The sequence below is a fragment of the Peromyscus californicus genome, unplaced genomic scaffold (assembly GCF_007827085.1).
Source record: "Peromyscus californicus insignis strain IS unplaced genomic scaffold, ASM782708v3 Scaffold_8__1_contigs__length_139910024, whole genome shotgun sequence".
Lineage (NCBI taxonomy): Eukaryota > Metazoa > Chordata > Mammalia > Rodentia > Cricetidae > Peromyscus > Peromyscus californicus.
The window spans coordinates 107,253,588-107,279,764 of NW_026294606.1; the positions used below are offsets into that span (position 1 = coordinate 107,253,588).

The 26,177-nt window shown below is 43.4% G+C and overlaps 1 protein-coding gene across 3 annotated transcripts; it reads left to right on the forward strand.

Annotated features, from left to right (window-relative positions):
* The first annotated feature begins 288 nt into the window (after nt 1–288).
* Dync1li2 (dynein cytoplasmic 1 light intermediate chain 2) lies at nt 289–25,507 on the forward strand. Of its 3 annotated transcripts, XM_052726899.1 has the most exons (13): nt 291–429; nt 577–650; nt 2,681–2,797; nt 5,643–5,873; nt 12,635–12,804; nt 13,514–13,607; nt 14,773–14,908; nt 16,896–17,007; nt 17,443–17,502; nt 19,028–19,069; nt 19,430–19,547; nt 20,265–20,381; nt 22,460–25,507. In XM_052726899.1, the coding sequence occupies exons 1-13, from the start codon at nt 323–325 to the stop codon at nt 22,558–22,560; spliced, it is 1,479 nt and encodes a 492-aa protein (XP_052582859.1). In that variant the 5' UTR covers nt 291–322; the 3' UTR covers nt 22,561–25,507. The 3 variants fall into 3 exon arrangements, with proteins under 3 accessions (XP_052582860.1, XP_052582859.1, XP_052582861.1); XM_052726900.1 differs by lacking the exon at nt 19,028–19,069 and having other exon boundaries at nt 289–429; XM_052726901.1 differs by lacking the exon at nt 577–650 and having other exon boundaries at nt 333–429.
* Nucleotides 25,508–26,177: the final 670 nt, after the last annotated feature.

Genomic DNA, 26,177 nt, shown 5'->3' on the forward strand with positions numbered 1-26,177 from the left:
GGTGAGGCATAAATGGGGCTGTCTTCCAAAGCTTGGGCTTGCAGCATCTAGGCCTGCAGGAGTCGCCAGCGCGCCCTCGGTCTGGCAGCGCCCGCGGCTCCACCTCCACGTAAGGCTGTCCGGCTCGCTGCCTGACCGAGCAACCTCCCTCGCTGCGGCGATCCTGCGACCGCTGACGCACGCGGACATCGCCAGTCGGTCGGGACGCGCTGGCTAGCGAAGCTTCTGCGGGTGGGCGGGCGGGCGGCGCGGCCCGGCCGGGGTCCTTGCGGGTCCTCGGCCGGCCCGGGGGAGGGCCCTCTTTGTGGCTGCAGTTGGCAAGATGGCGCCGGTGGGGGTGGAGAAGAAGCTGCTGCTGGGCCCCAATGGGCCCGCGGTGGCGGCCGCCGGCGACCTAACCAGTGAAGAGGAGGAAGGCCAGAGTCTATGGTGAGGGACGTACAGAGCCGCGGATGGCGTGGCCGGGCAGAGAGTGGGCCGGAGCGGGCGGTACCGTGGGCAGACATTGACCGGCAGTCGCTGGGCGAGCGGTCCTGGGCGGTCCCGCGCTGACCGCTCTTGACATTGTCGCCACAGGTCTTCGATCTTGAGCGAAGTGTCCACCCGCGCCAGGTCTAAGCTGCCCTCCGGCAAGAACATTCTGGTGTTCGGTGAGCAACTGGGTACTGCCCTGGGGCGCCGGGGTGGGCCAGGCGGTGCCCTCCCACAGGTTCCAGCCTTCTCCACCCTTACTGCCTGCTTGCCGCTGGCCGGTAGACTGGATTCTAGCAGGGCAGCCCGAGAGTCTCCAAGCCCACACCTCTCCTGACCCCAGAATGCAGCTCGGTTTGGAGTCCAGTGATGTGTGGCGTGGGCTTGTGGCACATTCCTTCAATCACTGGCTGAGCCTTCAGCCTTGACTCTCTTCATCGCTCGGTCTAGTGCTCACCAAGTTGAGGGTGTGGAGAAAGGGAAAAGAGGATGTGCAGGCTAGATGGAGAAAATGAGGGAACTAGGTGACCTGGGCTGGGAACTGAGGAGATGTCTGAAGCCTTTCTTCAGTCCTCGTGAGCAGCTGAGCAGAGGCATAAGGGACTCCCCAAAGGCGGTACACGTTGGGAGTCAGCCCCGGGAACTTTCTTGCACTCCTATTCCTGCTCTCACTACTGGGTTGCCAAGTCAGTCGTTTAATCTCTCTGGCTTCAGTTATCTCATACAAATGAAAGGGATCAGGCACCTTCACACGCAGAGCTGTTTGTGGAGCTGTTTGTGTCAGCAATGGGACAGCACAGACCATCTTAGACACTCTGCAAGAATCCCAGTCTAGCCGAGGCAGATGTGTGCGTGGTTGCACTGTATCTTTCCTGTCAAGAGCAGACCGTTGTGGGCGCATCACACTGCTTGATGTGTTGAAACAGAACTTGTGGAGTCGTCGAGTGTTTTGAAAGGTTATTGTTTAGGTGCAGGCACATAGAGATAACAAGAGGGTGAAGAGTTTGAGCACTGTTAGAAGTTTCTTGCAGTAAATGGTAAGATAAGTTGAGGTCAGATCATGAAAGACTGAAGGATTAATCCTCTTTCCTGAGGCTCCTGATTTTCACAGATTTTATCTTCCTCTGAGCCTTATGGAAATAACTGCCTGGTGGTTTCCCTGTGTTTCTCTCATCCAGGTAATGGCCACTGTGGTAGGTTACAGCCAGATATGTGCTTTAGGGAAATAACTCAGGCTGCAGAGTGCCAGGTAGATCAGAATGAGCAGGTGCTGAAGTCAGGCTGACAAACATTCACCATGGTCTAGGTGGATTGTGACCAGCATGAAAAAGGTGAGGCACTGAGGAGGGAGGATCGTTGTGGACTGCCTTTCATTTCTCATATTCTCTAATTCCATATTATTGAATCTGAGGATGTTTGGTAATAGTGGTTCTATTTTATGCTTAGGGGGTATTACGTGGGGGATGGTGCTGGATATGGATAGTCCGAGGGAGATGAGAAAGCACTTGGTACTGAGACTAAGGAGTTTTGCATAGGTCAGTAATTACTTTCTTCCCAGTTTTCATGCCTTTGGGGTACTTTTGAAGATGTTTTTAAAATCAAATGCATGTAAATAATATTTATAAACTTCATGATTATGAGACAGAATCAGATTTGTTTGTTTGCTTTTTCAAGACAGAATTTCTCTGTGTGGCTCTGGTTGTTCTGGAATTCACTCTGTAGACCAGGCTGGCCTGGAACTTAGAGATTTGCTTGCCTCTGTTTCCCAAGTGCACCACCACACCTGGCTCAGAAACAGAATTTTAGTTCAGTGTTCCTAGACTTTTGAGGTTAGTTGTGTTTTGAAGAGTTCTTTCTTTTACTGTGGTCAAGACTTATTGTGGAGAAACTAGCCCCCTCCTTTGACGTTCCCTTCTCTGGATGTCTGTCTTAGAAATTGTAGGTAGAGTTAGGATTTGCCTTATTCCTTCCCTTGTGAAGTAACGAGAACTACAGTAGAGGGTTATTTGGGTCTTGGGGTTGACTGTCTTTGCCTCTACCCAGTCACTCTTAGAGCAGGTTTACTTTGTTCATGAGAGCTGAGACCTTAGCAGCAGGCTTGCTTGAGAGTCTTAGCTGCTCCTTATTGTGCTGCTGTTATGGCTTGCCATTTTTGACTAGCATGACACACAGTAAGTACACGTTGTCTTCTTGCAAATGTCGTTCGTAGGAGAAGATGGTTCTGGTAAAACAACTCTCATGACCAAACTACAAGGAGCAGAGCATGGCAAAAAAGGAAGAGGCTTGGAGTATCTTTACCTCAGCGTTCATGATGAGGATCGAGATGGTGAGTGACTCCATTGTAAAGGTAACATGCAAGACTCTTGACTCTTCCATGTCCAGGCATTCCCAGTTTTCTGTTAGAACTGAAGAGAATAGGTGAAATGTATGTCATTTGCTTTTAGTTTGGTTTTGGTTTTTTGAGACAAGGTCTTACTTTGTGGCCCTGGTGGCCTGGAACTCACCAGAGATGCTATTCTGTAATGACTCCTTTATAATTTTTCAGATTTTATGTCCAGCTTTTTTAGTGACTGTAGAATAGTTACCAGTGCCTAGGTCTTTTTTTTCCTATAGTCTAAAAATGAAGTGTAGTGATTAATTTCATTCTTCATATTTGCCTTTATCTGTTTAAATACTAGTGATCATGATGTTAGGGTGGTTTTTATAAAGCTCCCCTACTTTCTTATTGTTAAATTGAAGAAGATAGACCACAAGCCTCTCCGGCACTACAGTCCTGCTATCTCTAAGCTGTTTAGTAGAGGACATGGATAAGGGCTCTTAGAGCTTGGGCACCTTTGTGTGCTGATTTACACCTTCAGGGACATTAGCCCTAGTCCCTTGACTTTGTCTTTTTGAACATTCCTTAAAGGTCTTGAAAGAAATGCAGAAAGTAGGCCTGGTGTCAGGGCCTCTGTCTTCTGTCCGAAAAACAAACATTGAGTGTCTGTCTAGACTCAACTGCAGTCTATGCTTATATGACTGAGGCCACTAAACCAAGCTGAGGGGACCTTGAATGTTTGTGTCGTTTGCTTCCTGCCTTTGTAGGGCACCATGGTTTTTGTGGGAAGACCTTGGGCTTGGGAGCCAGACAGAACTGGTGCAGAATGCCACTCCTGTGTTCAGCAGTTATGTGTCTTCTGATTACTGACTTAACCACCCTTCACTTCCGTTTTCCTCATAGGAGGAGGAGGATGGTACATTTTGCAGATGGACAGAGTGTGGGAGTGTGAGAGGAGCACTGGAGACATGGTGAAAGGGCAGATTGGCATAGATGCTCAGAATCTCTGCATCTTCCGTTTCCAAGACTGAGGCACATTTCAGGACAGAGTGTCCCAGGAACCGCACTTGCTTGTCTTTGAGTTGGAGTTTATGCTAACATTATGTCAGATTCCTTTCAGGTCACTATGAGACCTTTTTCCTTGCTGCATTTATTTATAGGACTTTTTCTTTTGGCTACTTACTTGGGAGTCCTAGTCTGATAGAAGAGTTGCCCTTACCGTAGGTTAATTATATATCTTTCAGCCCTAGTCTTTTTAATTGTGTGGTATGACTGGGTTGTAAGTACACATTTCACAGATAATCACCTGCTAAAGAAAATAGTCTCTGGTTGTATCTGGGTTGTGGTAGGACATTACATGTCAAAGGACCACTGTCTCTCAGTTAGATATCTATCTAATGCTTCATGGGATATGCGATTCCCATGCATGGGTGAGTTATGTATAGTTGACACTGGCAAGAAAAGTTGAAAAAAAGGAACTATGCTTACTGATGGGTAGGCATATAAACCTCAACTTTTGAGTACAAAGTATGTTTGGAGTTGATTCATAGACCCAAACTAAAATAAACTGGAGTTTTAGGACCAGTGAGGTAGCTCAGCCGATAAAGTCACTTGCTGCCAAGAGAGCCTGAGTTTGATACCTGAGACCCACATGATGGAAGGAAAGAACTGACTCTCCACAGGTTGTCCTCTGACTTCACTGCGGAATGTGTGCACCTATCCATATCCTCACCTATACTCTAAAGAGCACACCTTACTCTAAATACATGTTAAAAAGTTGTTTAAATAAGAGCTGGAGAGATGGATCACTTGCTCCTCTTCCGGCACCATGTCAGGTGGCTTACAGTGGTTTATAACTCCAGCTTCAGGGGATCCAAGGCCTCTGACCTGAGAGTACCTGCACTCTCATGCACATAACTACATGTAGGCACACACACACACCTATGTATAATTAAAAATAATAAAAATAAATCTAAAAAATTTAACATAATTTAGAGGTTAGAAATGCAGCTAGATGTAGATACTTTAATGTTCAAACTCACCAAAATGCATTTTTATAGACATTAATAACTTGTTTATACCAACAAGGAAGCTAAAGAAAGGTAGATTTTACAGGTGTATGTTGGAAAAGAAGTTAATGAAGTGACATTTTGGTGTTAGGAGTTCCTTTTCTCAAGGTACTTTTACAGAAAAAAAAAATAACCCTTAAGGAATATGTTTGAAATTTTCTAAAAATATCCTATTAATTTAGAGAATTATCTTCTATAGTTGAGTTATCACAGTTACTAGTTCTTGATACATTTTATTTCAGCTGTATCTTAAGATCTCCCTATAGTCCACATTGGATTATTTTCGATCCAGTTTCAGACATTACTACCATTTCATCTGTAAATACTTCCTTATGTATATCTAAAAGATAAAGATGCTTGGAGTATATAACTTATTATTCTACCAGAATGACTATAGTTGCTTAGTGTGACACACACGAGGATTTGTTTAGTCAACTTGTTCACCACCTCACAGATTGCTAGTGTTTTAGGACAGTAGACTATTTAGACCGCCGAGGGACGATTCATCACTAAACGTTAGTGTCCTTCGGTTGTTATAGAAAGCTAATTACTTTCACTCCGCTCCTTAGAGTTTGTTGAAATCTTAGAGGTGACCTATATGTGATAATCTAAACTTTTAGTAGCCTGGGCAGTTCATTCTGTACTGGGCTGATTTGTTGGATACTGGGTGTTTGGCACAAGGCTGGGATTTCTGTGTGGATTCATTCCCTCCTAATGCTGCTGTTCTCATTATCTGTGCAGACAGTCACTGTTAGGTGATAATGACGTTTCATTTCTCTTCCCAGACCACACCCGCTGCAATGTGTGGATTTTAGATGGAGACCTCTACCACAAAGGCCTGCTGAAATTTGCAGTTTCAGCTGAATCTTTGCCGGAGACCCTGGTCATTTTTGTTGCAGACATGTCTAGACCTTGGACTGTAATGGAATCTCTACAGAAGTGGGCTAGTGTTTTACGTGAGCACATTGACAAGATGAAAATTCCACCAGAGGAAATGAGGGATCTGGAACGGAAATGTGAGTAAAATATACTAGTCTCTGAATTACTATGGCCGCCACCTTTTTCAGCCAAGAAGGTTTACTTCACATAGAATCTGCTTTTGTTTTGAAATACTTCTTTTAGTTATTGAATTCAGTTTTCAAAAATAATTTAAAGGGCTGGAGAGGCCATTTAGTGATTAATAGTACTTGCTGCTCTTGCAGAGGACCCAGGTTCAGTTCCCAGTACCTTTATTAGGCCGCTCACAACCTCCTGTAAGTCCCATTTCCAGGGCATGTGGTCACTATCATGCATATAGTGTACATACAGTCAGGCACTCAAGTGCATGCAAACACAGACAGACAGATGAAAAAGAATACTTTGGCCTGATTTGGTGGTGCATGCCTTTAATCCCAGTACTTGGGAGGCAGAGGCAGGCGGATCTCTGAGTTCAAGACCAGCCTGATCTACATAGCAAGTTCCAGGCCAGCCACAGCTACATAAAGAAACTCAGTATTTAAAAAAAACAAAAAACCTTAGGAAAGTTTGCTTTGTTTTGGCTTATGGCTTCAGAGGTTGCAGTCCAGTTTCTTCTGGACCTGAGATGAGTCTGTCTGTCCTTGCAGAAAGGAGGCAAAGAAGGGTAGGGAGAAGGGGAAAGGGTATTCTTCAAAGGCATACCTGCATGCCTCCTTCCTTCAGCTTGGCCCCCCTTCTAATAGCCATTCAGCTGAGTGCACATGAGTGGAAATCCACTCAGAGCTTAGTGCCCATTCCATCCCATAACTTAGTAATGCCACCAGCTAGGGACAGTCTTTGGGAACATTTTTCTTCTAAACCCCAAGCCCATGTTTCTAGAGTCCTATGGAGATCCCATATCTCCTTGTTGGCAGGTTTAATAAAAATTCTAAATAAGAGAAATCTTTCATTTCCAACTACTTCATTTTCAAATCTAGCAAATATGATTACATTCAGGAATAGGAAGATTTTTTTTTTTTGTGGGAGGGGTCATTAAAATATAATAAAAGTTAGCCGGGAGGTGGTGACACATGCCTTTAATCTTAGCACTCGGGAGGTAGAGGCAAGTGGATCTCTGTGATTTTGAGGCCAGCCTGGTCTATAGAGTGAGTTCCAGGACAGCCAGGGCTGTGACACAGAGAAACCTGTCTTGAAAAACCACACCAAAAGAAAAAAAGTTATTTTAGGGTTAAAGACAGATGAATCCTTCTGAGAACAAAGAACTTTCAAATTAAAGGAAGTTTAGTGGGTTTTCAAATGTGGTTCAGAAGCTTGTTTTTCCTTCCTTTGCTTCTGTGTAGTGACATCAGCTTCTGTCCCTCTGCCAGGGAAACGGGAGGGCCAGGCAGTGGAACCGGCAGCCGCTGCGTCTTGGCCAGTGCAAGCTTGGCTGCCTCTGGCTTAGTGCCACAGGGTGACATCACTCCTCTTGGTGGATTGATGAGGGCTCTGGAGCATGGCACGTAGTATCTGCACACTGGCAAGAGAGTTCTAAAATTTTGATGGTGCTTTTCTTTTTTTTTTGCTTTTTTCGTTCTTTTTTTAAATCTTTCATTTTCTTTCCCACAAATAGCATGTCTGTTCCCTTGTTCAGTAGTGTACTTCATTATGGAAGTCATTATCTGTTGTTTTATCTTCGAGACAGTGGCTGCGCCTTAATCTACTACTAGAGAAGCAGTTGATGGTGTTTTTCAATTTCCTACTGTATGTCTTTCTGTCCCACCCTTCTCGCCCGTCTGTCATTAACTAAAACAGGCACTTAACACCTTATCTTTCCTTTGTTCACATGTGCTTCCTGGCTTATCCACATGTGGGTGTAGTGATTGTCATGCAGTCTCATCTGTCTCCAACCACTGACCTCTTTAGATAATGCCTTTTTCTTGCAAAATAGAGATGCTAAAGACATCTCAGCAGAGTAGCTCTGAGGCAGAGAAGCTGTTTCTAGACCATTGCACACAGCTTCATACCCAGACTAGTGAACTAATGTGCTACAGACTTCAGTTCTGTGAACCCATTTTCTTGGACTGATAACCTTACAAAGATTTACTCAAATAGAAAAAGATCCACATTGGCCAATGTACCACTCTTTCTCAGATAAGGAAAGTGTGAGGTACCAGGTGTTGTTCTAGGTGCTGGGGATACAGCAGACAGGATACCTATTCTTGGGGAGCTGGTGAAGTGAGACACTGAATTTATTTAATGATCTTAGTCATGGTGTCTGTGTCACAGAAGATTAGATTCAGCGACATATGACAGAAAACTGGAGAGGAGGATGGCTTAAACAAGAAAGAGGTTTATTTCTCCTGAAAATGAGGTCTAGAGGAAGGCAGTTTGCAACTAAGCAGCCTGGGAAGAGAGCTCAAGAGCCCTGGCTCGTTTGTGCTTTCCGATCCGTCATTTTGAGGGTGTGGTTCTTTTCCTCTTGACAGCTAGAACTTCAGCAGTGTGCCTGTGTTCCAGGAAGGCAATGCTGAGGTGCACGTGCCCGCTATCTTTTAAAGAGGATGAGAATGGAGTCTTTTTGTTTTTGTAAAGGGTGTGTGCACTTGCACGTGCATGTGCAGGTTGACTTTCAGAAGGTTCTCTCCTTCCACTCCAGGTACCAGGGTTGAGCTCAGTGTTTCACAGTGAGCACTTTTGTCTGCTGACCTCGTTGCCAGTTCAGAAAAAATCTTAGTTCTGTGGGGCTGTGTGTTCTGAGTACCAGGGCTCTGTCGGGTTAGGGAGGAGAGGAGAGAACACGGGAGGGTTTCCAGCAATTGCTGAACATGTCTGTGCTGAGGGTCTCTGCTTTTACTGTCCCTGGTGTGTGATGTTTGGAATGGTAGCCATGTCTATGTGCTGCATGTTGAAGGAGTACTTTTGTTCATGATGGTTTTAGATTACCTTTTAGGACAGTCGTTAGTTGTTTGTATTCTTGCTCAGAGGACTGCTGCCTTTCAGATTAATTAGTTTTCTTATTAAGATTTATTGTATTTTCAATTATGGGGGACACAGTATTTATGCATGTGAATGCAGGTGTTAGGTTGGATCCTCCTGGAGCTGGAGTTAGAGGAGGTTGCTAGGCAGTCCTTTTCGAGAGTAAGACATGCTCTTAACTCCTGAGCATCTCTCCAGCTCCCGTAGTATTATTTTTAATAAGTGAACACTACTTTACAATCAAGTTTCCATTCTAGCCTGTCTGATTTGGAACTGCTTTGTGATCAGCCACTGTGATCCAGAGCTGGCAAAATGAAAGCAACTCCTAGAGCTGCCAGAAGGTGGCGTTTGTTTGTAGCATGCTATGCTAATTTTTGTTGCTGCAACAACAGGACAAGACAATGTAAAGAAGGATTTTTGTTGTTCCTCTCTTCCTTCCTTCCTTTCTTCCTTTCTTTTTTTGGCTGTTTGAGGGAATACAGTCCATCATGACGAGAAAGGAAAGCATGGTGTCAGGAATATAAGGCTGTTGTTGGTCCCAATACATTTGCAGTCAGTGAGCAGAATTGAGTAATAGTGCTTAGCTTGTTTTCTCATTTTTTTAGTCTAGTCTAAGAGCAAGGACTGTGGTGTGGAGACATGGTGAAAGCTTTCCTACCTTTGTGAAAGGGCAGACAGGCATAGATGCTCTGAGTCTCTGTATCCATAAACCGTGAATAAACTATAGATAAGTCTGGAAACTCTTACAGGCACACCCAGAGGTGTGTCTCCTATTTATTTATTAAATGTAGAGTCTCTCTGTGTAGCTCCAGGGTGGCCTCAAACTCATAGACATCTTCCTCTGCCTCTCAAGCACTGGGGTTGAAGGTGTGCACCACTATGCTTCTTCCTAAATGATTTTAAACCTTGTCATGATGACAAATGAACTATCACAAGACTACTCCTTGTCAAGTCAATATCCGAACCCACTGCTTTGAACCCTAACAGTTGGTGGACTCCCTGCTGCATGCCAGGCTTTTTCATAGAAGGAGTCTCTCAAAACTGCCAGGGAGTGTTGGTGAGGTAGGAAGAAGGGAAGCCACAGTAGCCGTGCAGCTGGAGTAGTGGGGACTCCCTTCAGCCCTGGAGCTTGATGTTTCTCCTGTGACATGTTGGCACTTCACCACCTAGAAAGTGTGACAGTGAGCTACATTTTACTTTCAGGATTATAGTTCTCATTTTTTTGTAATCTACATTTTTTTTCCATTTTCCTGTGTGTTATGCATTATTTTCTGTCTTCTAATCTGTTTTCTATAATGTTCTTTTAAAAATATGTGAATTTCCTATTCTTGTTAAACAACCAAGATTTGCTTTTTTTGTTTTGTTTTGAGACATGGCTCTCACTTTGTAGCTCCAGCTGGCCTGGGATTTGGTGTGTAGAGTAGGCTGGCCTGGAACTTACAGAGATCTGCCTGCCTCTGCCCCTGGAGTGCTGGGATTAAAGACATGTGCAACCATGCCCAACAAATGTCCCAGTTTTTCAATCATTTAGAATAGCAGTTCTCAACCTGTGGGTTGCAACCCCTTTGAACAACTCTTTCACAGGGATCAAATAGCAGGTATCCTGCAGATCAGATATTTACATTACAATTCATAACAGTAGCAAAATTACAGTTATGAAGTAGCAACAAAAATAATTTCTTGGTCTTCCATAGTGCTTTATTTCTCTATTTTTTTGTGTGTATGAGTGTCTGTGCATCATGTGTGTGCAGTGCTCATGGAAACCAGAAGAGGGTGTCAGATCCTTTGGAACTGGAGTTATAGGTGGTTGTTAGTTGTTATGTAGAGGCTGGGATTCAAACCTGGGTACTCTGGAAGAGTAGTAAGTGCTCTTTACCAATAACCCATTATCTCCAGTTCCAATGCTTTTAGTTACATTTACTTTGCATGGTTTTGGTGAAAATATAAAAGGCCTTAGGCCTTTTTCAGTCCTGTAGTATATTAGAAAAATAGAGCTGCCTATTGGCTCCTAAGCCTCGAGAGGTTTTTACCTATTACATGAAGATTTAGATTTGGTAACTCACAGTTATAATCCTAACACTCAGGAGTCAGAGGGAGGGGCAGGGCAATTGTTGCAAGTTCAAGGCCAATATGGTCTACATGGTGAGTTCTAGGCCAGCCAGGGATTCATAGTGAGACTCTGTTCAAGTACAAAACAAAACAAGATAAAACCCATCATTTGAACTTTGAAGTGCTCACATATAGGTTCAGGTCTTCAGTCTTTGTGTTAAGTTGGCTTAGCTATAGCCATTGGCTACTCCATCTAAGAATCCTTTCCCCCCCCCCCCCCCCCCCCCCCCCCGAGACAGGGTTTCTCTGTGTAGTTTTGGTGACTAACCTGGATCTTGCTCTGTAGACCAGGCTGGCCTCCAACTCACAGAGATCCACCTGGCTCTGCCTCCCGAGTGCTGGGATTAAAGGTGTGTGCCACCACCGCCCGGCTCCTTTTTCTTTTTGTAAAGACTTGTCTTATGAGTGCTCTACTTGCACATATGTATGTGTACTCCTTGCCTAGTGTTCATGGAGGCCAGAAGTGGGTACCCTGAAACTGGAGCTACAGATGGTTGTGAGCTTCCACATGGGTGCTGGAAACTGAAGCTGAGTCCTCTGCTCAATCAGTCCTCTAAGCCGTTGCTCAGCTCCTCAGGGGTCTCTTTAACCAAGACAACAAATGTGATGCCAAGAAGCAGACATGTTGGTGCAGTCGTGCAGCGGTATTTGCTTTGCCCATGACCTTGGGCTATACCACCTGAAAGAGGCGTGCTTCTTACCTTCCTATGTGAGTTGCCTCTTAAGAGAGAGAGGTCACATGGTGACTTTGGGGGGTGGCGTGATTGGACATGGGATGGCCAGGTGCATTTGTGTGGATGCTGGGAATTGAACCCAGATCCTCTGGAACATTAGTCAGTGCTCTTAATAGCTGAACAAGCACCCATATAAATGCACCTGGCCGTCCGGTGTCCGATCACGCCCCACCCACCCACCCCCAAAAAGAAGTTGCCACATGATCCCTCTCTCCTCTCTTTTTAAGAGGTTACATGTGAAGGCAAGAAGCACTGCCTCTTTCAGGCCGTATAGCCCAAGGTCATGGTCGGAGCAAATACCGCTGCACAGTTGTGTTAGGTACAGATATGCCATGCACACTTCATGTGTAACTCAAGATCTCCCAAAGACTAAGTTCATAAGAGTAGAGATAGGAGGAAATGTGGCTGGTGCTGGGCAGTCACATGGTCTGTGCTTGCCTCTGCTACATGGAAATGGCATGTTCTTCTGGAGTTCAGCATGTAGGCGTTTAGTAAGCTTTCCTAATGAGGATCCTGACAAGTTGTGTTACTGTGATTTCTAATGGTCACCTATGATGAAGTAATGGTTGGGCTGTCCGTACTTAGAAAAATGTAGGCTATATAAGAGAAGTGTATGTGAGGGAATTATTGGTGGTGGTGTTCTTTGTTTTGTTTTATTTTTGGTGGTTTTTAATCATAGCAACTAGTATGAGCTTAAGAACTAGTACATGGAAAATCTCCAAGTTTGAGCCACAGTACTATTCTTAAAAACAGAATTTTAAAAGCCTGTTTAGGAATCTCATGAAATTGAAACTGTTAAGAAGGTCTGCTGCTGTTGTCGCTCAGAGCTTAGTAGATGTGAGGTACCAGATGCAAATCTGGTACTTTGCATCACCATCCCTAAACTCTAGAGCTGCAGCCTCTGCCATGCATAAAATGCTTTCGGTTTTGTATTTGCTACTATTTTTTTCCCTTAATTTTCTAAACCTAAGGTATATTTTTATTTGTGTCTGTGTAATTTTTCTCTTTTTCCTCTGTAGTTATGAAAGATTTTCAAGATTATATCGAGCCTGAAGAAGGTTGTCAGGGTTCCCCACAGAGAAGAGGGCCTCTGACCTCAGGCTCAGATGAAGACAGTGTTGCCCTCCCTCTGGGTGACAATGTGCTGACTCATAACCTGGGGATCCCAGTGTTGGTGGTGTGCACAAAGGTGCGTCCAGGGAATTGTAAGCTTGGCTGGGTTTGGCCAGTGAACAGTCACCATCTGAAAGAGAGTTTCAGAAGCTTTGATGAAGTTTCTTCTCAAGGGGGAATTGGGCTTATTCAGGATTCATTAAGGTACATTGACTGTGTCAGGGCAGAACATACTGTCATTTAATGCTGCGGCAACCTTGACATCACTTAGTTCAGAAAGCCCTGTTGACTTCATGGGCAAACTTAAACGAAAGCAGTTTTCTTAAGGGTCTGTAAGCCAGTTCACGTGGTCCAGACTGACGGTGAAAATAGAATGATAAAGTAGAAATAGAAGGTATGTCTCGTATAAGAGGGGGAAAGTAGCTTTAAAAACATTGTGGATTTCAAAAGTGCTGTATTCCTAGTAAAAGCTACCTTGTGTGGTGCACAGTGGTTGGGAAGTGCGGTGCACAGCAGTGTGAAAGGGCCTCTCCCAATATGACCTCATTGGATATTGAAAACAATTAGGAGGTGATCAGGCCTATTACATCTGTACTTTGTGTGTAAACTGAGGCCAGGATGAACAAGAACTCTCTTGTTCGTTTTATTCTTCTCTAATTAGTACCTGAACCCCTGTGGAGTTATTTCTTTAGAAATTCTTTATTTCTGAAGAAATCCCTGTTCCTATCTTCAGCAGGCAGACAAGCACAACGCTAATATTCCTCTTGGTTTTGTCTCTCCTGCAGTGTGATGCAGTGAGCATATTGGAGAAGGAACATGATTACAGGGATGAGCACTTGGACTTCATCCAGTCACACCTACGGAGATTCTGCCTCCAGTGTATCCTTGGGATGCTGTAGCGGGCCCCAGAGCACAGGCTTTCCTCCAAAGGGGATGTCTTCAAAGCTCCCCCTGAACAAAGAGTAGTCCTTTTTTTCTTTTTTATTATATTTAATTATTGGGGCTGGGGTACATGAGTGTGGAGGTTAGAGGAAAACTTGGGGAGTCAGTTATCTCCTTCCATCTTGCAGGTTCCAGGTCAGATTTAGGTTATCAGGCTTGGCAGCAAGCATCTTTAATCAGTCACTAAGCCATCTCGCCTGTCTCACAGGCTTCTTTTCTGCCATGGGAAAAAAAATTGTAATCTTTTGGTTAGTTTTATATTTTTGCTATTTGGCATTTATATATACTAACTTAGGCATGTCTTTGGTCACTTTGTTAAGGATTATTATTTTTACTTTTGGACGGAGTCTTACAGTGTCACCCAGGCTGGCCTGAAGCTTATGATCTCCTGCCCAAGCTTACTGAGTGCTGGAATTACACACGTGCTACCATGCCCCGTTTTGTTGCTTTGTTTTTGAGGCTGTTCTTTGATTGGCTTTCCTATTAAGAAACTGACGTGTGACCATTTTATGACAAATTACATTGATTGTACTTAGCCGTCTTGTTAGACTTTGCCTTTACTCAGAGAGGTATAGTCACCAGTGTGGACTAGGTTAGATGCTGCAGGTTTTTTCCGTGTTTGTGCTACCCAGGAAAAAGATACCATGTCAGCAGCTTTTTGAGTCTTCTGTATAAAGCCAACAGCAGTTGGTATCTTAGTTCCACACCCTGGAGTAGGGGTGACAAGTGCTGCCTTTGAGCCCTTGTTGACACCTATCTCTGATGGAGTACTTGATGGTAAACTCGTTCCTTTGTGAGTAATCTGTGTACCTCTATGCTGAGGTGTTATCCATTGATTTTGCTTCTTAGGAAGCAGCCTTGAGAATTGACAGCAGTCTAAGTGTTGAAAAAGAAAAGCAGCTGCTTCCTATACAGTCTCCACCTGTGTGGAGTATTTATCATGGTTCCTCTGCTCCTGTTCCTTTTTAGTTTTAAATTTTGCATGCTTTGTTGTTCGCATGTGGATAACAACAGATCACCTAGCTCTGTAAGGTGTGATATATTTATGTGTGATTGGTTTTTGTCTCACAATGAATTGGTTTTCCTTAAGCAGATTGAATAGATGGAGCTGCCTTGATTTACACCTCAGTGAAGGAAGAGAAAAACCTTGACTTGCTGTATAAGTACATTGTTCATAAGACATATGGCTTCCACTTTACCATACCCGCCTTAGTTGTGGAAAAGGACGCAGTTTTTATGTGAGTTCTTTGGAGGTGATGGCGTCTAAGCCCATCTCTTTATAGTACATTTGCTGCTTATGTTGTGCTTCTCAGCACTTCTGTCTAAGAAAGTGGGCTGAACCTGACAGGTGGCAGATAGATGCAGCCTTTCCTCCCTGCTCCTTCTGGATTGACTCATTTGGTTTAAGGGGAGTGGGTGGTGTGGTCAGAGATGCTGCATTCCATCAGTGAAAGAAGGTAGTCAAAATGTAAGCTAGCCATTTTGTATACTTACTGTCAGTTCTGGTGAAGCATTGGCTGTGGAGAGACTCAAAAAGATAGAGATTTCAAGATTTCAGTTTGGGGATCCTTAGTGGCTTGTGTAAAAGCACCTGGTGACTGCTGTTTACAGGGTGATTGCAAGCCTCTTCTCAGTATCCCTGTCAGTGTGGGCTAAACTCTGCTCTTAGTACTTTCTGGCATTTGTATTTTTGCAAGCCTCTAGGATGGATCATTGTGCCAGAGACTTAGCTAGCCTGTTTTATGGAGTTGGTGTCTTTTTTCTAATTAGAGAATCGCGTTGCCATGTTTGTCTATGACAGTGCTGTGGTCTTAGATTAGCAGATTGATGTTACAATTTGATACCTTCTGGACTTGATTGACAGGTACATTTGTCCATTCAGCAAGCTTTACCCAGTACCTCCTAGGTACCCAGGTTCTCTGCTGAGGACACAGAAATGAATGAGATACATCCCTGTTATCACATAGAGATAGACATGTACTGAAGAGGAGGGTAGTGGTGGGCTAGTGTAGAGGGGCCAGAATGGTGTGCTGCTAGATGAGTGGACTATCTCAGGCAGGCCAGAAGGAAGGGGCCAAGGGATCCGTGAAAGGCCAAAAGTCCAAGAGCCAGGTGCTTCAGGGAAACTGAACAGGTTATCTCCTGTGCGTTTGAAGAGAGTCTCACTCATATTGTTCATACCCTAACTCTGAAGAATCACCCAGAACAGTCAGACAGGCACTAAAGCAGAAACTTAATGAGTGGTGTGCTTTCTTAATTACTTCATTCCTAATTACATGATCCTGAGGAGCAGGGATTCTGGTTGGATTTAGGGCTAGTGTATAATGGAGAAGCATCTTGTGGTTCTGGAGGCTGCATGGGTCATTATGTATCTCAGCTGTGTCCAGTGTCCAGTCCCTTTTTACTGTTGTGTCTCTGGGTAGTTGCCTATGTAGGAATTAGTAAGTCAGCAAGGCCATTTGGGAGAAGCATCCTGGATGGGCATCCTCTTGGTATAGCTATGGACTAGGAGTTGGGCCAGTGAGAGGGTTGTGAGAACAGTCAGTTGTCTTTTTTTTTTTTTTTTTAAATCTAGAGCTTCTTGAGCTCAGAAGTGTGTCATATAGGGCTTTGCTACCTTTAAGAGAGTAAAGTGGGAACCCTGATCAAACCTTGTTCCTTCTTGCTTGTGATGTTAAGCTCTTACAACACCCACATAGGAATCTAAGGTCTCCTTGTGTCTCTTTTGTGGGGCTCAGGATAGATATAGGCCTTCCCTCTTTGGCTTCAAGGCATATCTTCCATGCCAGCAAAATTAATGAACTGTCCATAAGATGATTGTTATAAAGAAGTGTCCTCAGAGGGACGGAATGCAAGAGGAGAGCCAAAGCCCAGGAATAACAGTCCTCTCTGGACCTCTAACCCTTGTGCATTGTTGGTCTAAACTGGGTTCCCGAAACCTTCCACTGGGGCAGTGTCTCACACTGGCTCCTTAGGCCTAGTGTCCCTGAGTCCCTGAAGCAGGAATCTCTGGAGCAGGATGTGTCACATCAATTTGATGAGATAGGCCTGCTGTGTATTTTGGCTTATGTACCCAAAGCTACAAGACAGTGACCACACCTCCAGACTTAGAGATGTGGAAAAGGACTTTACCCAGGAGTTTCTTACAGCCTGAAATGTCTCTCAGATACATGTGGGAAGGCAGTTCCAGGCAAAGCAAGCTAATCTGTGCCTCCTTGTCTTTAGACCTGCAGGCTGGGATAATGAAAAGAAAATAGCTATTTTACATGAAAATTTTACAACCGTGAAGCCAGAAGATGCATATGAAGATTTTATTGTAAAGCCTCCCGTGAGAAAGGTACCTTAGTCCCTTGAAGACCTTTTTTAGGTGGTTGTAAGTCATGAAAATGAGAGCTGGTATTACAGGAATGGCTTACGATACGAAGTGTGAGTGATGGTATGTCCATGTCAACTGTGGTCCCATTTCCTGTCAAGTTCCCACGGTGCTCCTACCACTTCTGGATTATTTTTGCCAAATCCCCTCCCTTTGGAGTCTCCTGAAGTCTATGATCTGGGAGGTACTGTTTAGGACCTGCCAGACTTAAAAATTGGCTGTATGCCATGGCTAGTACTGGGAGAGAGTCTGTACCGGGTTAGAAAAATGTAACTACAGTTTCAAGTAAGATCCCCCAAATCCATGTGGAGGCCTGGACCAAGATTTTTGTAGCATCAATTTTGACAGTCATTTGAGAATTTTCATTGCTTGTGGCCACATACATGTATTGTTTCACAGCTGGTCCATGACAAAGAGTTGGCAGCAGAGGATGAGCAAGTGTTCCTAATGAAACAACAGGTAAGAGGCCCTCTCTTCCCAGGAGTTCCCTTTCCGGAGGGGGATGGGGGCTGTGTGTGTTGGAGAGCTTACAGAGGCATGGAGGTTAAGACGAGGATTCCTCATTCCCTCCTTTCTCTACGGGGCGGGGATTGGAGCACCTGCCTCATGACGCCTGCCTGCATTGCACGTTATCCTGCAGGCATGGGCTTAGTGTGCTTATGTGCCTTATTTGCCCTGGGAAAACTGGCTGGCTGCCTTCTTGAATTGACAATTTATGAAGTGGCCTGGCTTCACTTCCAATTTTCCCATAGTATATAAAAGCAGATAATACACATTTTGTAGGTAAGAAGAGTAATTTCCCCAAGCTGTTAGCTTTTTTGTTCTAAATTTTTTTTTTTTTTTAAAGACAAGTTCTCATATTTTCCAGGTTGGCCTTGAACTCAGTATGTAGCCAAGGATGGCACCGAACCCTGCCTTTAACTCAAGTGCTGGGATTACAGGAATGTGGCCCAGCACTTGGTTTTATGCAGTGCTGGGAATCTAACTCAGTATTGTGCATGCTAGGCATGTACTCTACCAACTGAGTTACATCCTTGGCCCCAAACTGATGGTTTTAATATAATATTTTATTTATTCATTTATTTTTTTATTTTTTTAATCCTGGTGTGGTCAGACACCTGACAGCCTGGGAATTGAACCCGGGGTCCTCTGGAACATGAGTCAGTGCTCTTAACTGCTGAGCCATCTCTCTTCACATAATATTTTATTTTTAAAAGAATTTTATGTGAGCTGGAGAGATGACTCAGTAGTAAAGAGCACTGGCTGCTCTTCCAGAAGGCCTTGGTTCAATTCCCAGCAACCACATGGTGGCTCACAACCATCTGTAATGAGATTTGGTGCCCTCTTCTGGCCTTTAGGGATACATTCAGGCAGAGCACTGTATACATAATAAATAAATAATATTTTTTTTAAAAAAGGACTTTATACATACAGTGTTTTTATGACATTCACCCTCAACTTCTTCCAGATTCACCCTGATTCCACCTAAGATGACAATTTTGAACACAAACCCAGTATTTTTTTTTAAATGTTATCAGTTTATTTATTTATTTATTTTAATTTTATGTACATTGGTGTTTTGCCTGCATGTATGTCTATGTGAGGGTGTTGGATCCCCTGGAACTGGAGTTACAGATAGTTGTGAGCTGCCATGTGGGTGCTGGGAATTGAACCCAGGTCCAGTGGAAGAGGAGCCACGACTCTTAACTGCTGAGCCGTCTCTCCCGTCCTCACAAACCTAGTCTTAACATTTCTCTTTGACCCAAATGGTTAGGCCTGTCGCCCTCTCCTAACGGTCTGTACAGGTCCTGTTAGTTTTTGGCAGTTTTCCCAGCTCTTTCCCTTTTCTATAGCCTGATATTTCCTTGGCTTCAAAAGTGCTTACTGGCGCCCTGTAGTAGAGTCATAGGAGTCAACCCTTTCTCCAGTCCTCAGTCCATGCTACAGGCCTTGGTTAATGGCCAGTTTGTCCCTCTCTTTGCAGTCACTTCTTGCCAAGCAGCCTGCCACGCCCACAAGAACCTCCGTGAGTACCTTAAACCAAACGGGGTCATGGCCCAGTGTCGTGGGTGCCTTCTAACTTTCCACCATTATTTGTAACAGTTTATGTTTTTATGTGGGCTTTTATATTCTAAAGTGAATTGGTCTCCCTAAAGGCCCACAGCCAGAAATACAGTAGAGTCTTAGAAGTGTTTGATGAAGTACTACAGCTGAGAATCGGTAAGCTTTTAGCTCTTTTCTCAGGAGACTGAAGCATGGAAAGGGACCAAGCTGGGAGCAGACCACCACTATTATACCTTAGACATGCAAAAATGGGTTGATTTTGAAATTTGTAATTTTTGTTATTTTTATACCTATGTGTGATGTGAACTGGTTTTGGACTTAGGAATCTCCTGCTAGAGGACCCTCTGGCTCTCCAAGGACCCAGGGTCGGGGTGGACCAGCTAGTGTGCCAAGCGCCTCCCCAGGAACATCAGTAAAGAAACCAGATCCAAACATCAAAAGTATGTATGCTGTCTTTGGGGAAAGATTGTAGTCCCGGGCCCACAGGACATGCTATAACAATAGCTGGGGCTTTCAGGTGGAAATCTGGGAAAGCTGGGCTCTTGTCTTTCCAACAAGAGTTACTTCCCAGCAAGGATTAACCATGTGTACCTGGCATTGTGTAAGACCTCAGACCCTGCAGGTGCCGTCAGAAAAGAATACAACTTAGGAAGTCACTGTTCAATATGTATCTTGAATCTGTAGTTTTATTTCTTAGGTTTGTATTAATATTATTTATGAATTGGCTTTTTTATTTTCCTTTTGTTCTTACCAAGCTAGACCAAGGTGTTATCCCAGTACTTACTGATACCCAAAGATACTGGCTACAGTAAACCATTAGAACAAAATTCTGTAAATTCTTTCATGTTCAGTGAGCATCTTTTATGTAGGATGTGAGTGTTTCATAATAGACTGTGACTTTTTATGGGCTTATAAAACTGAAAAGCACTGCGCTAAGGACACAGAGATGACAAAAACAAAGGTGGGAAATGTAAACATGTTTCCACTGGTAATCTCATCACTGCCCAGTTAGCCTCAGCTAACAGTGACCACAGTGAATGTGGTCAGTGAGCTAGGAAAGTGACAGCCACAGCTGCTTAATTCCAATCTAAGAACCACTTTTCTGTCAAGTCATCCGTGTGATGTTTTGTTATTGTTTTTCTTTTGTGTTTCCTTAGATAATGCAGCAAGTGAAGGGGTATTGGCCAGCTTCTTCAATAGTCTGTTGAGTAAAAAAACAGGCTCTCCTGGAAGTCCTAGTGCTGGTGGAGTGCAGAACACAGCCAAGAAGTCAGGTAGGGGCCCTCAGAGCTTTAGATCCTCTGTCTGGACAGTGCTGTCAGGATGGTGATGTAGACACAGTGATTGCCTTCACCAGCCTGCAGACCTCCAGTGTTCTGACCAGCTATGAACAGAACTAAGCCTTGTGCTGGCTTCCTTGGCACATTGCATTTAAAGTATGATTTAATGTACATTCAGGCTGTTGAGTAAAGCAGCATAAGGTCTAAGTTGTGCCTGTGCCCTTGATCTGGAAACTCCACTGGAGGTCATCGTGAGATATGCTATTGACATTTATTTCATTTTATGTGATACTTTAAGAGTTTTTATTTGCTTGAGCTGAAGAGATGGCTCAGCGGTTAAGATCACTTGCTGTTCTTGCAGAGGACCTGGATTCTCAGCATTCACACAGTGGTTCACGACCATCCTTAACTCGGGTTCCAGAGGATCTGATAACCCTCTTCTGACCTCCCTGGGCACCAGGCATGCAAGTGGTGGGGAAAAAAAAAAGAGAGAAAAGAAAAAGAGTTTCATTTGCTTTGCTGCCCCTAATCTTACAGGGAGTTAGATCCTGTGATCCTGCACTCTCACTGCAGGATCTCTCTGTGGTGGTCCAGCCATCTATCCTTCCATTTAGGTTGGTAAGAAAAGCTAGTTAGAGGTTTCTGAAACAAAATGATGGAGTCCTTGGGAATCACATACTTTCTTAAGCTAGAGAACATTTATTTCCTTTTTGTGAGGCCAGGGATCAAGCCCAGGAGTTGGTGAATACTAGACAAGCCATAGAGTGTATTTTAGGCTTGCCTTTGTATGTTTAGAGATGAACCTATGCTGGCCTCGAACTCTTGATCCTCTTACTAGGACTGTAAGTGTGCACCAAAGCACCCCACATATAAAGGGCATATTAGGCATATATTAATGTGGTGTTTTCTCTAATCTATTTTTCCAAAATAGAACGTTAAAAGATCATTTTGTCCTTGGAGCAGTCTGGGCCTTCAGCAACTTAGGACTTCTTAGAGACTCAAGAATCTGATCTGTGCCTCAGCCTTGACCTAGTATTTGTCCCCTACCAGAAATAGAGGTCATTGACCAGGCCCCAGACATTGTTTGACAACAGAAAATAGGAGTACCAGTTTGGTGCAGGATTGAACTGTTCAGCCTCAATCTCATCATAAAACATGGTCTTTCCATGTGAGTCAGTTTAAGCTAAACTACTTTATGGGTTCATTTTGTTTTATTTTTCAGGAATTGAACCCTGTGTGTTAATGCAAATACTTTGCCAAAGCTACCATCATCAGCCCATTAGTCAGTCTGAGGTGTTGCAGTTAGAAATAAAAGCTGAGTGAGTGCCTGTCTGGGAAAGAAAGTAGTTTACTCCTTGCCTGAAACTCAGTGATGACCTCCAGGGAGATGATGGAGAAAGTACACAGGGCATAGGGATGGGGTGAGGGTTTTTAGAAAGGCCCCTTGAGTTTGGCACAAAGGCTTCCCTACCCCCTGCCAAGAAGGCAGCTGCATAATTGGAGGAACACAGACCTGTGACACTGGCATTAACAAAGTTAGGATCTGTCTCATTGTCCTTGGCGAAAACGCTTTTCTCATGTTTGAGGATATTGTCACTACAAATGATGGCAGAAGTCTGTGTGGTTTTATTTGTTTTTAGTTTTTCAAGACAGAGTTTCTCTGTCTCTCCGGCTGTCCTGGAACTAGCTCTATAGATCAGGCTGGCCTTGAACTCAGAGATCAGCCAGACTCAGCCTCCCAAGTACTGGAGTTAAAGGCTACCTGTATGATTTTAAATGCTTCTTTAAAAAATTTTTTTCTCCATCAGAGCCAGGCAGTGGTGGTGCACGCCTTTAATTCCAGCACTTGGGAGGCAAAAGTAAGGCTAGCCTGGTCTACAGAGTGAGTTCCAAGACAGCCAGGGCTACACAGAGAAACTACCTTGTGGGGGAAAAAATTTTTCTCACACTGCTATTTCTCTCTCTCTCTCTCTCTCTCTCTCTCTCTCTCTCCTCTCTCTCTCTCTCTCTCTCTCTCTCTCTCTCTCTCTCTCTCTCTCGTTCCATTTCCCTTTTTTTTTTTTTTTTTTAAGGACAAAAGACTGTGTTGTCAAACGTTCAAGAAGAACTGGATAGAATGACTCGAAAGCCAGACTCCATGGTAACAAACTCTTCAACAGAAAATGAAGCCTGATCCTCCTTTAAAAGTGCATATGTCAAATGACCAAATAACTATGTATATTCATCTGATAAGACCAGGATTTTTCTGATATGGCACATGCTATCAGTTTTTTGGGGTAGGGGAGATGAACTTTTAAAAAAATATATACTTCATTGGCTTGTCCGAGTGTGAAATGCACATTTAGGAAGGTTACATGTCAGGCCCCTTGTTAGGGATGTCCCGTGGACTCTTGGGCTGCGGTCCTCTTGTGGGAAGCAAGCACAGCTGGGCTTCTTTTAGAGTGGAGAAAGGAAGCCCACTTGCTATCAGGGTGGATCAAGTGAGACTAGGAAGTCATTGATCAGATGGTCGTTAGTTTGACCAGTTGCGTGTTAGCAAAGTCCCTTGTTCTTGGGAAGCAGATTAAGTAGCAGAAAGTCCAGGAAAGAGAAGAGTTCAGGAGGGATGAGAGAAGTGCTGGTGGGGAAGCTGAACGTTAGAGAGGTGGAAGAAGGAAGTGAGCGGCATGAAGTACATGCACGGTAGAAGTCAGATAGCATCATTTAAGACTTACCAATTAGAAGCATTTCCAAACTAAACACGAAACAGATGGGAATTGGACTTGTTCTGAGAGCATCTTTAATTTATGAGAAATGTGTTTTGTGTGGGGACACCTGAGAAAGGTGGATCTAACACGGGTGGTGGAGATGGCACCTGCCCAGAACCCACATGCTTGGCCCAGGCCTTGCCCTTTTGTCTTTGGAGAAATGCTGGCTCTGTGCATCTATAACCTGGGACAGGCAGTTGCTGTGGGTTGTGTTCGAAGTCAGCAGATACAAAATTAGTTTACTTTGATTTATATATTTTGAATAGCTCCTGCTTTGTTTTTTAATTATTATTTTTAACTACCACAGGCTGGCCAACTAACAGAAAATGGGTGATTGATCTCTCATTTTACCATAATGGCAGTGTGCTGTATAAAGTTTGGGGGAAGTATTTAACATCATTGCATTCTGGTTAATTAGCTTGTACCAATTCCTGCCTTAGAGTCTGTGGTAACCTTCACTGATCCAAAAGGTTCTTTCTGTAGCTCCCTGGTCTGATCACTGTTACCAGACCAACAAGTGAGTGCTTTACATTGAAAATGGAAGTGACAGGTTTGTGTTTGTCATAAATGTAGCACTTCTATTCTTATGGAAGTGAGAGTTTTATGTGTCTTCCATTTAGGGGCATATTCATGCACATCATCATGTCACACCACCATTCTGAGAATGACTTCTGTGGATATGAAATAGCACTTTGAGTTTTCTGTGTGACACAGCACATGTAAATGCAAACACTACCATGACTTTAATGTATAAGACATTTGTTGTCCAAACCAAGGGGAAAACCACAATTCACTTCCGTGGAGTTTACTTTTTTATATGAATGTTTGTTATATTGTGTCTTGGCATAATGTCCCTAATGTCATTACTTTATATGCATACCAGACTTGACTAACCACTAATGTAGTGCTGGGTGGAAGTTAACATCTAGTTTTATGACAAGGCTCCTCGACTGGAGTCATTTTGTAAAGGTCTGAACACTGTTAAGGAGAAAGCTGAGTGCTTACTTGCCTCTCTAACAACAAAAAGATGTTTCTTGTGCTGGTTTTACTGTTGAAATATATTATTTGTTCCTTTTTTAATTCAGTTTTTTTGTTGTTATTTTGGGGTTTTTATTTTGTTTTTGTTTTTGTAAACATGCATTGTTGCTTCAAATGACCAGGTTGTCTAAGTGATGACAGTAAACTGATGGAGTGAAAGTTGTGATGTAGTGATCTACGGATGCCATATGGGCACATAAAGGTAGGGTCGCTTAATTTCTGCAGCAACCAGGGCAAAACGAGTGACCTCAGAAACAAGGAAGGAAAGACAACATGCTTAATTGTGTGATTTTTTTTTTTTTAAATTTTGATGCAAAATTTAAAATGTATCATTTGAATGGTTAAGCACTTTTTGTGTTGATGTAAAACGTGCTAAAACCAACCAATGAAATGCTGAGGCCTGGTCTTGTGAAGGTTTCTGAGAGACCATTGTTACTCCTTTGACACTTGGATGCTTCTAGTTTCAGAAGAAACTGATGCATGTTACCACGTGCTCAGTGGTTGCCAAAGTCTACCAGCTTTGGGGAGCTTCAGGGTTCTTATGGGGTTTGGGGAGATGAGGTAATTTTTGTTATTTGAGGATTCTCATGCATTGGAACCAAAGGCCAAATAATAAACAGCCTTCACTTTTTAAAGTAAAATTAGTTTTATTTGCAGAATACACTTGTATGGTAGACTGTAAAAGACAATTTTTTGACTATTTATACACATTATAGTGATTACCTTTGTTTGTCTTTAAATGGATAATTTTAAACAAGCCCAACCTAAAAGTTATAGCCCAAATGAGGGCTGTGAATTGGTCTTTCCTAAAAATCCAACAGATATGCTGCTAGATTATTTTATTTGCACTTTTTTTCTTTCTTTTTTTAAAGACAGGGTTTCTCTACATAGTCCTGGCTGTCCTGGAACTTGCTCTGTAGACCAGGCTGGCCTCCAGCTCAGAAATGCACCTGACTTTGCCTCCCAAATGCTGGGATTAGAGGTGTGTGCTACACTGCCCAGTTGCACCTTTTTTTTTTTTTTGTAATTGGCATTTAAAAAACAGTATTTAAACTGAAGAAACTGTTTTCTTAACTTGATGAAGTTAAAAGTGACTGCTCTGTACATCATGACCTTAACAATGCTGATGCTGTAAGTGAAAGTTCACTGTTGTCTCTCTGCTAAGTCCATTGGTGTTTTTAACTTAAAATCCAGAGTGCAGATGATCTCCCACTAGCCTTAGTCTAGGGCGTGGCTCTATCTGGGTGCAGTATGCAGTCATGTGGAACCTTGCTTTCTAGTGCTGGGGAAGATGTCTAATTACTGGCTTCAATAAACATGAATCCAGACTGCTTACAGGTTTTGGTGACTTTGTTTTTGATAAATCATTTCACTAGGTATCTGTTAACCACTGATCATATGGGGGTATGTGGGTATGTGGCAATGTAGCTAAAAATGTGTACCTTGGGCTGGTAAGATTGCTCAGTGCCATGAAGCTGCCATGAAGCTTGACAACCTGAGTTCAATCCCCAAGACCTACTTGGTGGAAGGAGAGGATTGACCAACACAAAAACATACACAGTAAGATAAATGTACCTCCCTTGCTTAAAATAATCAGAAATGGGGACTGAAGAAGTGGCTCAGTGGTTAAGCACACTTACTGCTCCTCCAACCTCCAGAGATCTGAGTTCAGTTCCTAGAACTTCATCAGGTAGCTCACAACTGCTTGTAACTCCAGCTCTGGGGTATCTGACAGGTATCCCACACATACACAGAACCAGAAATTTTTTTTATTTACTTTTTTTCTTTTTCTTTCTTTTTTTTTTTTTTTTAATATAGAGTCTGCCATCTAGCTCTGGCTGGCCTGGAGTTTTGTATCCACCAGGCTGACCTCAGATTTATGGCAGTCCTCCTACCTCTGCTTCCTAAGTATTGAGTTTATAGAATGCCTAGCCAATAATCACAAATTCTGATAGAACATTTAAAGCTATACTTCAATGGTTGCCCATGCAGAGGCTTTGTGGGT

Coding starts and splice junctions, on each gene's coding strand:
- Dync1li2 (XM_052726899.1), top strand. CDS start 323: ATGGCGCCGGTGGGGGTGGAGAAGAAGCTGCTGCTGGGCCCCAATGGG. Junction 430..576: donor GAGGAAGGCCAGAGTCTATG/GTGAGGGACGTA, acceptor TTGTCGCCACAG/GTCTTCGATCTTGAGCGAAG. Junction 13,608..14,772: donor ACGGAGATTCTGCCTCCAGT/GTATCCTTGGGA, acceptor CAGATTGAATAG/ATGGAGCTGCCTTGATTTAC.